At 49.6% G+C, this 12,437-nt stretch overlaps 1 protein-coding gene across 2 annotated transcripts in view; it reads left to right on the top strand.

Moving 5' to 3' along the window:
• The window catches only part of ITGA11 (integrin subunit alpha 11), a 125,473-nt gene that overhangs the window by 68,553 nt on the left and 44,483 nt on the right, over positions 1-12,437 (top strand). For both annotated transcript variants that reach the window (XM_060169791.1, XM_060169783.1), the window contains exons 5-10: positions 1,291-1,405; positions 4,072-4,199; positions 5,332-5,480; positions 10,025-10,169; positions 10,545-10,710; positions 12,055-12,125. In XM_060169791.1, the coding sequence (XP_060025774.1) occupies positions 1,291-1,405; positions 4,072-4,199; positions 5,332-5,480; positions 10,025-10,169; positions 10,545-10,710; positions 12,055-12,125 (774 nt within the window). The remainder of the gene's footprint in view (positions 1-1,290; positions 1,406-4,071; positions 4,200-5,331; positions 5,481-10,024; positions 10,170-10,544; positions 10,711-12,054; positions 12,126-12,437) is intronic.

The raw sequence follows: 12,437 nt of genomic DNA, 5'->3' as shown, positions 1-12,437 counted from the left end.
CCCTAGTTTATAAATAGCAACTTTTGTTAACTCAATCACTCATCCATTCACTCATCAGCCCATCCCCCAACCAAATGTCCTTCCCTCTATTCATCTCTCCATTCATTCATCCACCCATCTGTCTGCATGTCCGTCCACCCCCTCATCCTCCCATCTAATCATCCGTCCTTGCATCCATCCCCTCCCACATCCATCCATCATCCATTCATCTATCCATCATCCATCCATCCATCCATCCATCCATCATCCTTCTAGCCCTCCAGCCATTATCCGTTACCTACTCTCCCATGATTCATTCTCCCCCACTTGCAAAAATAATTTACCAGAGCTTCAACAAAGGACACAGATAATACAAAACCTTTAAAATCTGAGTTTAAAAAAAGAAAGCTAATTAAAGAAAGGAATTGGAAGTGGAATAATTATTCTTCCAAACCAAGGGAAATTAGAGCACAAAATTTAGTCCTGAGTTTTCCGGCAGAAGGACAAAAATGGAGGCAGAAGCTGGGCTTTCTTTTTTTTTTTTTTCCGGTACATGGGCCTCTCACTGTTGTGGCCTCTCCCGTTGCGGAGCACAGGCTCCGGACGTGCAGGCTCAGCGGCCATGGCTCACGGGCCCAGCCGCTCCACGGCATGTGGGATCTTCCTGGACCGGGGCGCGAACCCATGTCCCCTGCATCGGCAGGCAGACTCTCAACCATTGTGCCACCAGGGAAACCCTGGGCTTTCATTTTTAATGACCCTTACTCTGAGAGGGACTCATCACTCAGTCTGTAAATGAGGGGCTGACATCAATGTTTTTGGTAGCAAATTTCAGAGAAAGAGCAGAGACGTTCTTTTTCCTTTCCTTAGTAAGAGCCATGGGCATGTTTTGGGTACCCTGTCCTGGAAGTCTGCCCAGAAATGACCTTCAGGCGACCTCTTCAGAAAGACCCTTGAAGGGTCCACTCCCATGGATGACAATGCTTTCCCGCATCCTGTGTGGTGGGCAGGGGGAAGGAGAGTCACAACCTGATGATGGGGTGGAGAATGGGACCCTTGAAAAGACAACAAAGGAGGACTCTAAGGTTAGTTTTTCTCCATTTCACCTGAAACCAAGGGAACTAGTACATATTACAGCAAGAGAGATTTCAGTTAGTCTCAAAGAAGACCCTCTAAATCCTAAGGATAACAGCACTCAGATGGAGGATTCTGTCTTGGGTCTTGGAGGTTGGGACTGGGCCGAAGGCTATTTGGCCCGGACCCTCCCTGAGGCCCCCCGCTGATTGGGGGGGTCCATGCTGTGCTTCACAGGCTTGCAGCCCCCTCTGGTCTCATGAGTGTGGGAGTTCCTACTACACCACAGGGATGTGTTCACGGGTCAACTCCAACTTCAGGTTCTCCAAGACCGTGGCCCCAGCTCTCCAAAGTAAGTGGCTTCAAATCTGCAGACCTGGGCTGAGCGACCGACAGTCCATGGGAGGCTCCGAGCTCCGGTCACCACTATCCCATGGCTACAAAGCAGAACTTGGACCCTAGCCCCGCCCTGCTCCGGCTCTCTGGGTAACCTGTGGGGTCATAATCTTGGCCCACCCTCCCGGGGCAAATGAGCTAAGGTTATGAAGACCATCCTGGCAGCCAGAGAGGCTCACTGCAAACCCACCCTGAGCGAGGAAGAGATTCCTGGCCCACCACGTCCATCAGGCAAGCTGCGTACTGCCGAAGTCTGGGGACATCGTTCCCTTAGACTATAGTGTGCGTGGTGCCCTCTGATGTTATGGGATGCAGCTGCCCTGTAGGTGGAGGGCCAAGGAGGACAGAACTACCCCTGGTGATAGTCCCATCTAATCAGTGTTCCTGGACATGAGGAAGCGCTGCCCAGCTTTCCCAGAGCCTCATGGAACACAAAACCTCCCAGTCTCTCCCCACCTGCCAGGAAAGTCTGGGGAAATAACGCTCAGACCTTGCTTCCTGCAAGCCCAGACTGCTTGGCTGCGAGCCTCACTATTTCCTGTGGGCTCACCACCAGCACCCAAGCAGCTGCTGCCCGTTTCATTGAGGGTGAGGGGATTAGCACTTCTGGCTAGAGGCAGCCTCCCTCCAAGCACCAGGGCCCAGTCGGAGACGGGAAGGTGGTGCTCAGGGGGAGGGAGGAGGAAGGTCAGTCCAGCAGGGGCTGGAAAATGGTCCCCTCAGGGGCCACGAGGAGGCGTCGATTCTATTCTTACAAAACGTCAGCGTCAGCGGGAGAGGCAGAGGCAGTGCCGGGGCTGGGAGGAGGCTCGCAGCCAGTCACGGGAGGTGTGTCACCCCCTAGAGAGGTTCTTTCCTCGGGGCCAAGGTGTGACCATCTCAGCCTCCCAGAATCTCCTGTGGCGGAGACCTCCTCACCCCGCTGACCAGCAGCCGTGCCCTGGGAACTCAGCAGATCCAGATCCCAGGGCACCCCCCCCCCCGCCACCCCTGCCAACACCACGGAGGATCTAATTCAGTAGGTCTAGGATCAGCCGCAGGGCGTGTGTACGTGCGCACGTGCGTGTGTTTCAAAGGCGTGTTCTGCCATGTTTAGCAACCACAGAGGTTCTTCCCAATGTGTCTTAAAATGAAAAATTTGAAATCGTAAGAAAGAAATCAGTAATAATAAATGCGTTCTAATAAAATAGGCTTTAAAATAAAAGAAACCTGGCCCCTACCAGTAGATTAGAAACCCCTCCTAGTCAAGGAGTTACTATCTCGTGTCCTTGTGGCTGCCGGCACCACACGGCGCTCCAGCACATGGCGCTGCAGCACATGGCGGGTGCTCGGTCCACAGGTGTGGGGCGAAAGCACACTGGAGGAGGACAAAGCTATCAGGCACCATTAGCCTGTAGGTATAGGGCCATCACATGCTGCGTGCGGCGTGTGCAGACGAGACCAGAGTGTACACACAGTTTCTCCTAAAGCGGAGGTGGTTCTGAGCATCCAAACGCTTCTAAAGGGCTCTCCCAGACACAGAACCTGGGCCAGGCGCCTAGGCTCAAAGCCACCACCTTCCCCTCCTGGTGAGCTCTGACATCAACACACTACACCTTCCCGATGCAGGAGTTACTGGAATGGTTAACTCACAAAGGCCCCTGCTGTATTGCTGTAAAGTAGATTTGAAAACAGTGTGAAATTCTCCAGTAAAAATAAGCAGAAAAATAAGCAGAAAGCAAAAATAAGTAAAAATATGCCCAATATTTCAATGTGGCACAGTATAGTGTATATCGTATCAGATTGTATCATCTCTTATTCAAGGTAAGTCCTGCTGTTTCACAAACAGAAATAAATTACTTAGATGTAAAGAAGTTTTTTAATTTGTTAGGTTACCAATGTTTCATGTCTTCTTTGTTGCTTTCTATTATTCATTTTCATTTGGTATTAATATTACAAGAATATAGAGAAACCTTCAGGCTCAAAGCAGCAAGATAATGACCTGATAATGTCATTGTTACATTAACAAAGTGGTTTGGTTAAAAAAAATAATAAAAAGAGGATAAGCTAAGATTCTTGAGCATTTACTTGTGCTCAGCCCTAGAAGCATCACCTTGTTAATTCCTCGTGGCAATCCTCTACTATCGTTATGCCTCTTTTACAGAAGAGAAAACCGATGCCAGGATGTTAAGTAACTTGCCCAGGGTCAAAGCCGGGGGTCAAACAGTCTGACGCCAGATTCCACATTCCTAGCTATTACACCGTGCCTCCCTCCTAAGAAGTGAAACCCATTCATTTGGGCTGAAAGTGGTAATGCCAGCCTACCCATTACAGTAAAATATACAATAATGAGGTACTGATTTGGGCACTGTTGGCTGCCTACCAAACACTGGCCAGCTAACGGCGGTCAGTCCCTGTTGAGGAGCAGAGGCAGTAGGGCTCCATTCATGCTTTGTTCAGACAGCCAGTGCAGAACGGTGGGGCAGAGCCAGGAATTCCTGGGCTCCTCACTCACATTGCCCAAATAAATGTTCAGCCCAAGGACAGCTCCCAGGCCAGGCTTCCCTGGACAGTCATCCAGGGGATCAGAGATTTGCAGACACTGGCTCCTTGGGTAGCTGTGACCATGTTCCCACTTCCCAGGGTGCCAGACCTACATGGACATCATCATTGTCCTGGATGGTTCAAACAGCATCTACCCCTGGGTGGAGGTTCAGCACTTCCTCATCAACATCCTGAAGAAGTTTTACATCGGCCCTGGGCAGATCCAGGTGAGTGTGGTGGGGACTCTTTCCTCCTCCAAATAAGGCCCCCCCAAAACCCATGGCAGATGCTGCCTTGGGGTGGGGGGGAGCATCTGTACATGTGCTAGAAAGGTGTAGGTGAAAGGGCCAGCCTCAGGGCCCTGCAGCCCAGGACACCCATCTCTGCTGGGCACATCAGGGGACGGTGTAGGGGAGGCATCACTGAGTGGGTCCAACACTGTCCTCTGGGAGAGACACCACATATTAACAAAAACTTTGATCAGCCAGAGAGTGAGAAGACACTAGCACCCTGCTGGGTGAGGCACAGGGGAGAATTAGACACTTCGATCTTGGAGAAGAGACAGGGGAAGAGGTCAGCGCTGCCGGCACATATTTGAAATGCTGCCTGGCTAACGAGGGGGTAGATTTGTTCCGTATTGTTTTGGCAGGCCAAAGGAGGACCGATGACTAGAACTGACAAGGTGGCAGATTTCAGGTCAATCTAAGAAATTATTTTGTAACAATTAGAGCCATTAAAAGGGGAGTGGGCTTTCTCATGAAGTAATGAGTTCCCCACCACTGGGAGATCATCTTTTAGGGTACGGTGGATGAAAGTCCAGCATTGGAAATGCACTTGTACCAAATAAACTCTGTGGGCCCATCCGACAGTGACATTTTTTCATTCTAGTCCTACTATAGGTAGGTTTTTGCTTATTCTTTAAGGTTTTTATTTCGAGGCTATTAATATTTGAGTCTTATTAATATTTCAAACTTCTTTTCCAAATTTGAAAGAACCTTAGTTCCAGAGTTTGGTGAACAATGCCATGGCCCTCCACCCACACTGCTCCTAAGATTTTAGACTTCAATTCTATGCTCCACTTTTGTCTTTTTAAGTAAGAAACTCAATCTGCTGGGCCTTTCTTTAAATCACAGTCTCCTCTCTCAATATGCACCTCCCACCTGCCTCACCAAGCCAGCCATTCATTCCTGGAACTGTGCAGAACCTGCTTCCCTTCTGCTTAGTTCCTCTCCCTTGGGAAGGTCCCCAGCCCTCCTCACTCCTGAACCGTCCCAGAGAGATGACTCCAGGAAACCTCATCACCAAAGGGCCAGCCTTCAGGGATCAAGATGTCCTGTTTCCCTCTCCTCTAACTTGCAGGTTGGAGTCGTTCAGTACGGAGAAGACGTGGTACATGAATTTCACCTCAATGACTACAGGTCTGTAAAAGATGTGGTGGAAGCTGCCAGTCACATTGAACAGAGAGGAGGAACAGAGACCCGGACGGCATTTGGCATTGAATTTGCTCGGTAAAAAAAAAAAAAAAAAATTAATTTTCTAAATCTCAGATACTGTTACAGTTATTTTTTGCTGCCCCACAAAATCTAGTATCTGGAGAGACAATAATTAATCCCTCAAAGTTCTGGGCATTGGCTGGGCTCAACTGATCAGTTCTCCCTTGGGTTCTCTCATGTGGTTGAAGGCTGATGTCAGCTGGGGCTGTTGTCATCTGAAGTTTCGACTGGGCTGGACATCCAGCATGGCACACTCATGTGGCTGACAGCGGATGTTGGCTGTTGGCTGGGAGCTCAGCTGAGGCTGGTGATCTGAGCACCCACACGTAGTCATGTGGCTTGGCTCTCTCACCGTGTGGCAGCCAGGCTTTGAGAGGAAGCAACCCAAGCATCAGGAACTCTGACTCTGAGACTGCCTATGACCTAGCTGCAGAAGCCCCAGGATATAACTTCTGCTCTAGTCTTCTGATTGACCAAGTCACTGAAGCCAGCCCAGGTTCAAGGGGAAGAGAATTTAATTTCCCCTCTTGATGGAGGAATGGCAAGATCACATTACAGAAGAGCATTTTGGGGCTGGGATTTCCAGTCAACTTCAGGAAATATGTTCTGCCACAGAGACCCTATGAAAAGTGCGTGGGTTGTATGAGGGCAGAATCTTCTTGTGGGGTGTTGGTCATCAGTAGAATGCGAAGAACATAGTTAAATCTAACATCTGAGATTGTAGAGCAATGAGGCTGTTCCCTTAAACGTCACACCAGAGCTCACAATAATAATGAATGCTATCTCTAGTCATCCAGACAGGTAGCTACATGCTTATTCCAGTAACTCTGCCATGGCTCAGAACACTGTACTCACCCCCACTGGAATCAGTGAATGATTTTTAAAGTCAATTCCCCCAGATCTTTCCAGCTGTGGCCTAAACTCCTACGATAACTATGTCCAAGACATTTAGATTTTAAATGTATAAATTTTACACCTACGAATATGAGCTCTGCTATGTTCATTGAGACCACCGTCCCATTACCTTATAATCCCACCTCACGTAGGGTTAGTCGAATGTAGCATTTAGCAGAATGCTACAATGTGAAAGCTATTTAGTAGTAACATGATTTCATGTGGTCAAAAGATTAACTCTTTTTTTTTAATATTTATTTATTTGGTTGCACCAGGTCTTAGTTGTGGCAGGCAGGCTCCTTAGTTGTGGCTCGCAGGCTCCTTAGTTGTGGCTCATGGGCTTCTTAGTTCTGGCATGAGAACTCTTAGTTGCGGCACGCACGTGGGATCTAGTTTCCTGACCAGGGATCGAACCCGGGCCCCCCGCATTGGAAGCGCAGAGTCTTAACCACTGCACTACCAGGAGAGTCACCCAACTTCGCTACTCTTTATGATTAAGTTACTGCTCCACCAGTGTATTTCTGTTCACTGATAAAACCTGCTCAAGCATTTTTCCTAAATGAGCATCCCTCTGTGTAAAGATGGCTCTTACTCACCCTCATGAGAAATGGGCCCTCATGGGGGTGAGTCCCTGAGACCCCAAGCAAGCTCTTGTGAAGTGGCCAGGGGAACGGAGGAAGCCCACGCCCACTGAACTATCAGTGAGAAGCTAACTGACTCCCACCGGGATGGAGCACACTGCTTCCATCTCATTTCGCAGCCCATCTCCCCCAGGTCAAGTGTGTGTGACTCACCTAGTAGTTTGAACCATCATGACTCACGAGCACTGCTGGGGTGTGCGATCTACACCTCAAGTGAACTTTGAAATCTAATCTTCCCGGCCAAGTCTGGGTCCCAAATTACAGCTGGTGTCTTTTAAGGTAAAAGGTTTTCTCTCCTCACTCAGCTATTCATAATGCATTTTTTTTCTGTGTACCTACTAAAGTACAAAGATCCAGGCCATGGACTTGAGGGGTTATAAAGAGGGTAACCCGTGACCCCTGGTTTAATAGGGGAGCTCTGGCAAGCGTCACCCTAACTCAGTGAGGATGAGAGAGGAGGGCTCCAAGGGAGGGATCAGAGAGGACTGCCAAGATGGGGGATATCTGACAGACCCCAGGATTACAGCAGGGAGAGATGGAGAGAAGACATTCCACAGAAGACATTCTGCCCCAATAACGGCAGAGGAGAGGGAAAGCTGAGGAACGTTTACATTCAGAGCCTTGCTCTGAGCATGGTTCGTGTTGGGGAGTAGTAAACCCTGCAGCTGCAAAGATGGTTTGGAGTCAGATTGTGAGAGTTATAACGTTGTAGCTAAAACAAGCGTGATTGGCCACTGAAGGTTCTTAAATGTCATCATCAAATGTGCGCATGAAGGTGAGTCTGGCAGCCATGTGTGGCTTTGAGGGGAGGGGGCAGGACAGCGCTTCAATGCCACCTTCATTCACTCAACACTTTTTATTGAGCATCTACTATGTGCCTCACACTGTTTTAGACACTTGGGATAGATCAGTGAACAAAGCAGATAAATATCCTGCCCTTGTGAAGCTGATATTCTAGAGGGTGAGGCAGACAATAAGCAAAAAAACAAATAAATAGCTAGTATGCTAGAGGGAGATACAAGCTATGGGGGAAAAATAGAGTCTGGTAAAGGCAGTCAGGCAGGTTGGGGAGGGCAGGTATTTAATCAGTATTAACCAAGTAGTCGGGGAAGGCTTCACCAAGAGCTGACATTTGAGTGGAGACTTAAAGGAGGTGAGGAAGTTGGCCAAGCAGGTGCCTGGCAGGGGAGGTTCCAGAAGAGGGAGCAGCTCAGATAAAGGCCCTAAAACAGGAGCATGCCTAGTGGTTCCAGGATCAGTGAAGATTCCAGCAGGAGGAGGGGCTCAGAGGGATTACCAGGGGTTTCGCAGGCCATTATCAGGACCTGGGAGAAATGGGAGCCAGGACAGGTTTTGAGCAGAAAGGAGACGTGATATGACCTTTCTCCACGGGGTCACATTGGCTTCCAGGTTCATGGAAACTGTCGTGAGTATGAAGCTTTCACTGCATTCCAGGAAGTTATAGTCTGATTTACAAAGCAACAAATCCAAGTCTTTTACACAATACAAATTCACAATTTTAAATCTGATGATTCATGCCAATATTTATGCTATTACAGATTCTTGCAGATATTCACACCATTCCACTCTATGGAAATATGATCCTGAAATTTCCTTGGCTCCATATGTAATAAAGCCTGCTCTTCCCCTGCCATATTTTTTCTTCTGGAGTTTTGTTCCTGGACCTGGCCCTCCAATGAAGTCACGGAAGCATCTCGAGCGTCCTTTGAAGGACTAGCAGCATTCTCCCTCCACTGAGTCAGGCTTAAGCCCAAAATATTCTCTGTATTTTGTCATGTCAAGTGTGCCTCTGCCCCCCTTCAGTCCACGCCTCACACTAAAATTAGAGGAGTTTTTAAAGCCAGCATATCCAGAATATCATAGAATTGCTAAGAGAATGGCAGATGGTCTGTTTCTCTTAACTGGTAGCTTGAAGGTGCTCTGAACTAGTTTATTCCAAGTTTTGTGAATTCCTTAACATCTAAATCACGCACACCAGCTCATCAGCTTGCTGTGTAACAAAAGATACCCCTGGTAACCAAAGCCTTAGGGTGATGGGATTTAACCTGACATCATGGTGCTTGAACCTGTGGGTCAGACCTTTGAGGACTCACTGCAGCATCTAAAGGTAACATTTATTTTTAGGTCCTTATTGAAAAATTCAGAACCTCATGGTCTGAAGAAGAGTTGGCCTCACACAGGCACCAAGAGCCAGTGATGGTTCAGGAGCCAATTTTTCCTGCTTCGTAGATGGGTCACCAGCTCCAAGAGTCCGTAGAGCGCCAGCCCCCCCGGCTCCTGGTTGGACTGCCCGGCAGGCAGGCCAAGCACCTGCTCCGGCCACTGAAAACAAAAGAAAAAGCAAGAAAGAGAAATATTTGTCATAGAATTTTATATTTAACAGTCCCCAAAGTAGAATCAAAGTGGTTCTCCTGGGAAACGTCGGAACTTTGTCAGGCTTCGTCACACACGTTTTACGGAACGGCGTGGTTTAGCTGTTGAGTTGCTCTGGTACGCCACCTTTTCAGAACTGAGGGAAGTGGTTCTCAACTCCGATGTTCATTAGAACTTTTGAAAAATGCTGGTGCCCAGGCCACACTCCAGAAATTCTGATTTCATGAGTCCAGGTGGGGCCTGGGCATCCCTTTTTTTTTTTTAACTCCCCAGATGATTCTAATGTGTGGCTGGGTTTTTGAACCGTGGAATTAGGGCCTCTAAAGGTCTCCACCTGACCCTGAACTCCCCTCCCAGACCCACCCCGTCCCCCTGCTTCCCCAAAACAGCAAGATCAGGACTTGAGAGGGGCTTTTCAAAGTCACTCTTTAAAGACAAGCAGATTTAAGACGCATCTGAGCAGCTGGCGAACGAGTAGTTTGGGCATCTCAATCCAGCTTCTTTGGTTCGAGGTCCCAACACCGTGTAGGGTTGCCCAGGGGCTTAGCCCTGGCTTCGAGGCAGTAGGAGCGCCAGGCCTGCCCCATCCCCACCTTCCTCTGTGACCCTCCCCCTGTGCTTGGGTTCCAGCTCAGAGGCTTTCCAGAAGGGTGGAAGGAAAGGGGCCAAGAAGGTGATGATTGTCATCACGGATGGGGAGTCCCACGACAGCCCAGACCTGGAGGAGGTGATCCAGCAAAGCGAGAGGGACAACGTGACCAGATACGCTGTGGCCGTGAGTCCTGTCCTGCCTGTCCTGCCCCTGCCCACCCTCTAGAGGCTTCGCCATCAACCCCTTGGGGACTCTGGGGTGGGGGGTGGTTCTGGGCAGTGAACCAGCCATCCAGGCCCTCAGATGGGCCTCTCCTTGTTACACCTTCTCCTAAAGAGCCGTTGAGAATCTCCTTTCTGTCCTGCCCAGGTTTATCTGCAACAGCTGTGGGGTGTTTTTTCTCCATTGCCAGGGAGGTTCTGAAACCTCCGAAAACTGGAAAACACTCCCAAGCCCCAGAACCCTGTCTTAGAACAGGGTCCGAGTCTGGGGTCATGGGTGTGTGGGGAGGTCTGTGCCATGTCCCGGTTTGTCGCCCCTGCCCCTGTTCCCTGGCAGGTCCTGGGCTACTACAACCGCAGGGGGATCAATCCAGAAGCTTTTCTAAACGAAATCAAATACATCGCCAGTGACCCCGATGACAAGCACTTCTTCAACGTCACTGATGAGGCGGCCCTGAAGGACATTGTCGACGCCCTGGGGGACAGGATCTTCAGCTTGGAAGGTGAGCGCTGCTTCTCGAGAGGGGTCCAGGCTCCTGGGCTCACGGCTCCTGGGCTCACAGCAGGTGAAGCCCACAGAGCGAAATCCAGCCGCCCCCGCCCCCCGGGATGGGAGGGTTTAGCGAGAGTCCTCCCTTTGTGATGACCACTAACACTGGAGCGCTCCTGTGCTGGATGTGAGGCTCTGCACTTTCCAAACAGCCCCTCCTTTTACTGTGGAGGAAACAGCAGCTCGAAGGGACCAAATGACTTGCCAGAGCTCCGACAGCTCAGGAAGGAATTGGGGTTTGAACGAGCATTGCCAGACTTAGCAAATATAAAATACAACATTTGTGGCCGACTTGTACTAAAAAACCATTAGTTGTTTGTCTGAAATTCGAATTTAACTGAGCGTCTCATATTTTATCTGGCAACTTGAGTTGAGCCCAGCTGAGCCAGGCTCCACCGCCTGAAACGCTCGCCCCCCAAGTCCCACTGCTCCCACTCCACCTTTTTGTGGGGTTTCCTCAGATTGCCTCCCTCCTTAATAATTCAAACTCCAGTTTTGATTTGCGTGGGTCTCGTTTGCACCATATATTGCTGTAGAGGGGCCCTTGCCATATTGGGCTCTACCATATGGGAGGATTTTCAAAAGAGATAGAGGGCGGCATCCCAGAGCCCAAGCAGTCTGCTCTGCACTGGAAATGGCGAGCCACAGACACAGGGAAAGAGAAGAAAAGCCCTCATAACCCATGATAAAGGAATAGAAAGTATGAACCTGTTTGACCCTCACCTTAGAATTAAACGTCCAAATCAGTGAGTTTATTCTCGAAATGGTCGCCTTGCGTGACGAGAACATTGGCTCCAATGACACATCAGGAGGCCCTGTGCAGGGAGGACCTTTCAGCACGCATGGGATTCCTTTGCAAATCTGTGGTGGTGACAGGTCTTCCTCCTAAGGGTCAATTTGATATTTGGGAACCATCCAGAAGCATCTGGAACCAAATCTGGTGAACAGTAGGAATGAACAAAGTGGGAAATTCCATTTCTTGCCAACAATGCAGATTATTTCTTTCCGTGCACTTTTCTGGATCTTTCCCCTTTGTTGATATCCCTATAGTATGCGTGCCCTGTAATATAAATCGTTTCAAGTCCTTTTCAGCAGGGAGTGAGCTGCTAATAATAAACCTACACGGCCACCTGGAAGGTGCCTGCTGCTGGGGCAGATGAGCTGGTTCAGGCCCGGGGCCCCCTCTCACCTCCCTGCAAGTGCTTCCGGGTCACAGGTGCTGGGGACTGAGCTGCAGGCATGTCTGGTGCTAAGAAATCAGGTGCGGAGCTAACATCTTTCTGTCCCTCTGTTTCAGGCACCAACAAGAATGAAACCTCCTTCGGGCTGGAGATGTCACAGACGGGCTTTTCCTCTCACATAGTGGAGGTAAGGATGGGTTTAGAGCTGCCCTCCTGCCCTCTCACTCTTCCCAGTTCTCTGGGTCATCCTCTCCCTGTTCTTGGGCTGTCTCTCATCCCCCTTTCTTGGGGTCTCTCTGCCTCTCGTCTTCTGTGGGTGGAAGAGGGATGTCAAGGTCATCAACGTATAATAAGCTGTCTCAAGCCCCCCCCCATGCATGGGGACGTGTCCCACCAGGACCAAGGGTCCCATTCAGTCCATAGAACTTCATGCAAAAACTAGGTCAACATGGCGAAACCACTTGCCTGGGCTCTAATAGTGCCCTGCATGCCCCAGGTG

This window comes from Lagenorhynchus albirostris, chromosome 1 (genome assembly GCF_949774975.1).
Source record: "Lagenorhynchus albirostris chromosome 1, mLagAlb1.1, whole genome shotgun sequence".
Taxonomy (NCBI): Eukaryota; Metazoa; Chordata; class Mammalia; order Artiodactyla; family Delphinidae; genus Lagenorhynchus; species Lagenorhynchus albirostris.
The sequence above is the reverse complement of the archived record's forward strand: the minus strand, read 5'-3'. Positions and strand labels throughout refer to the sequence as shown.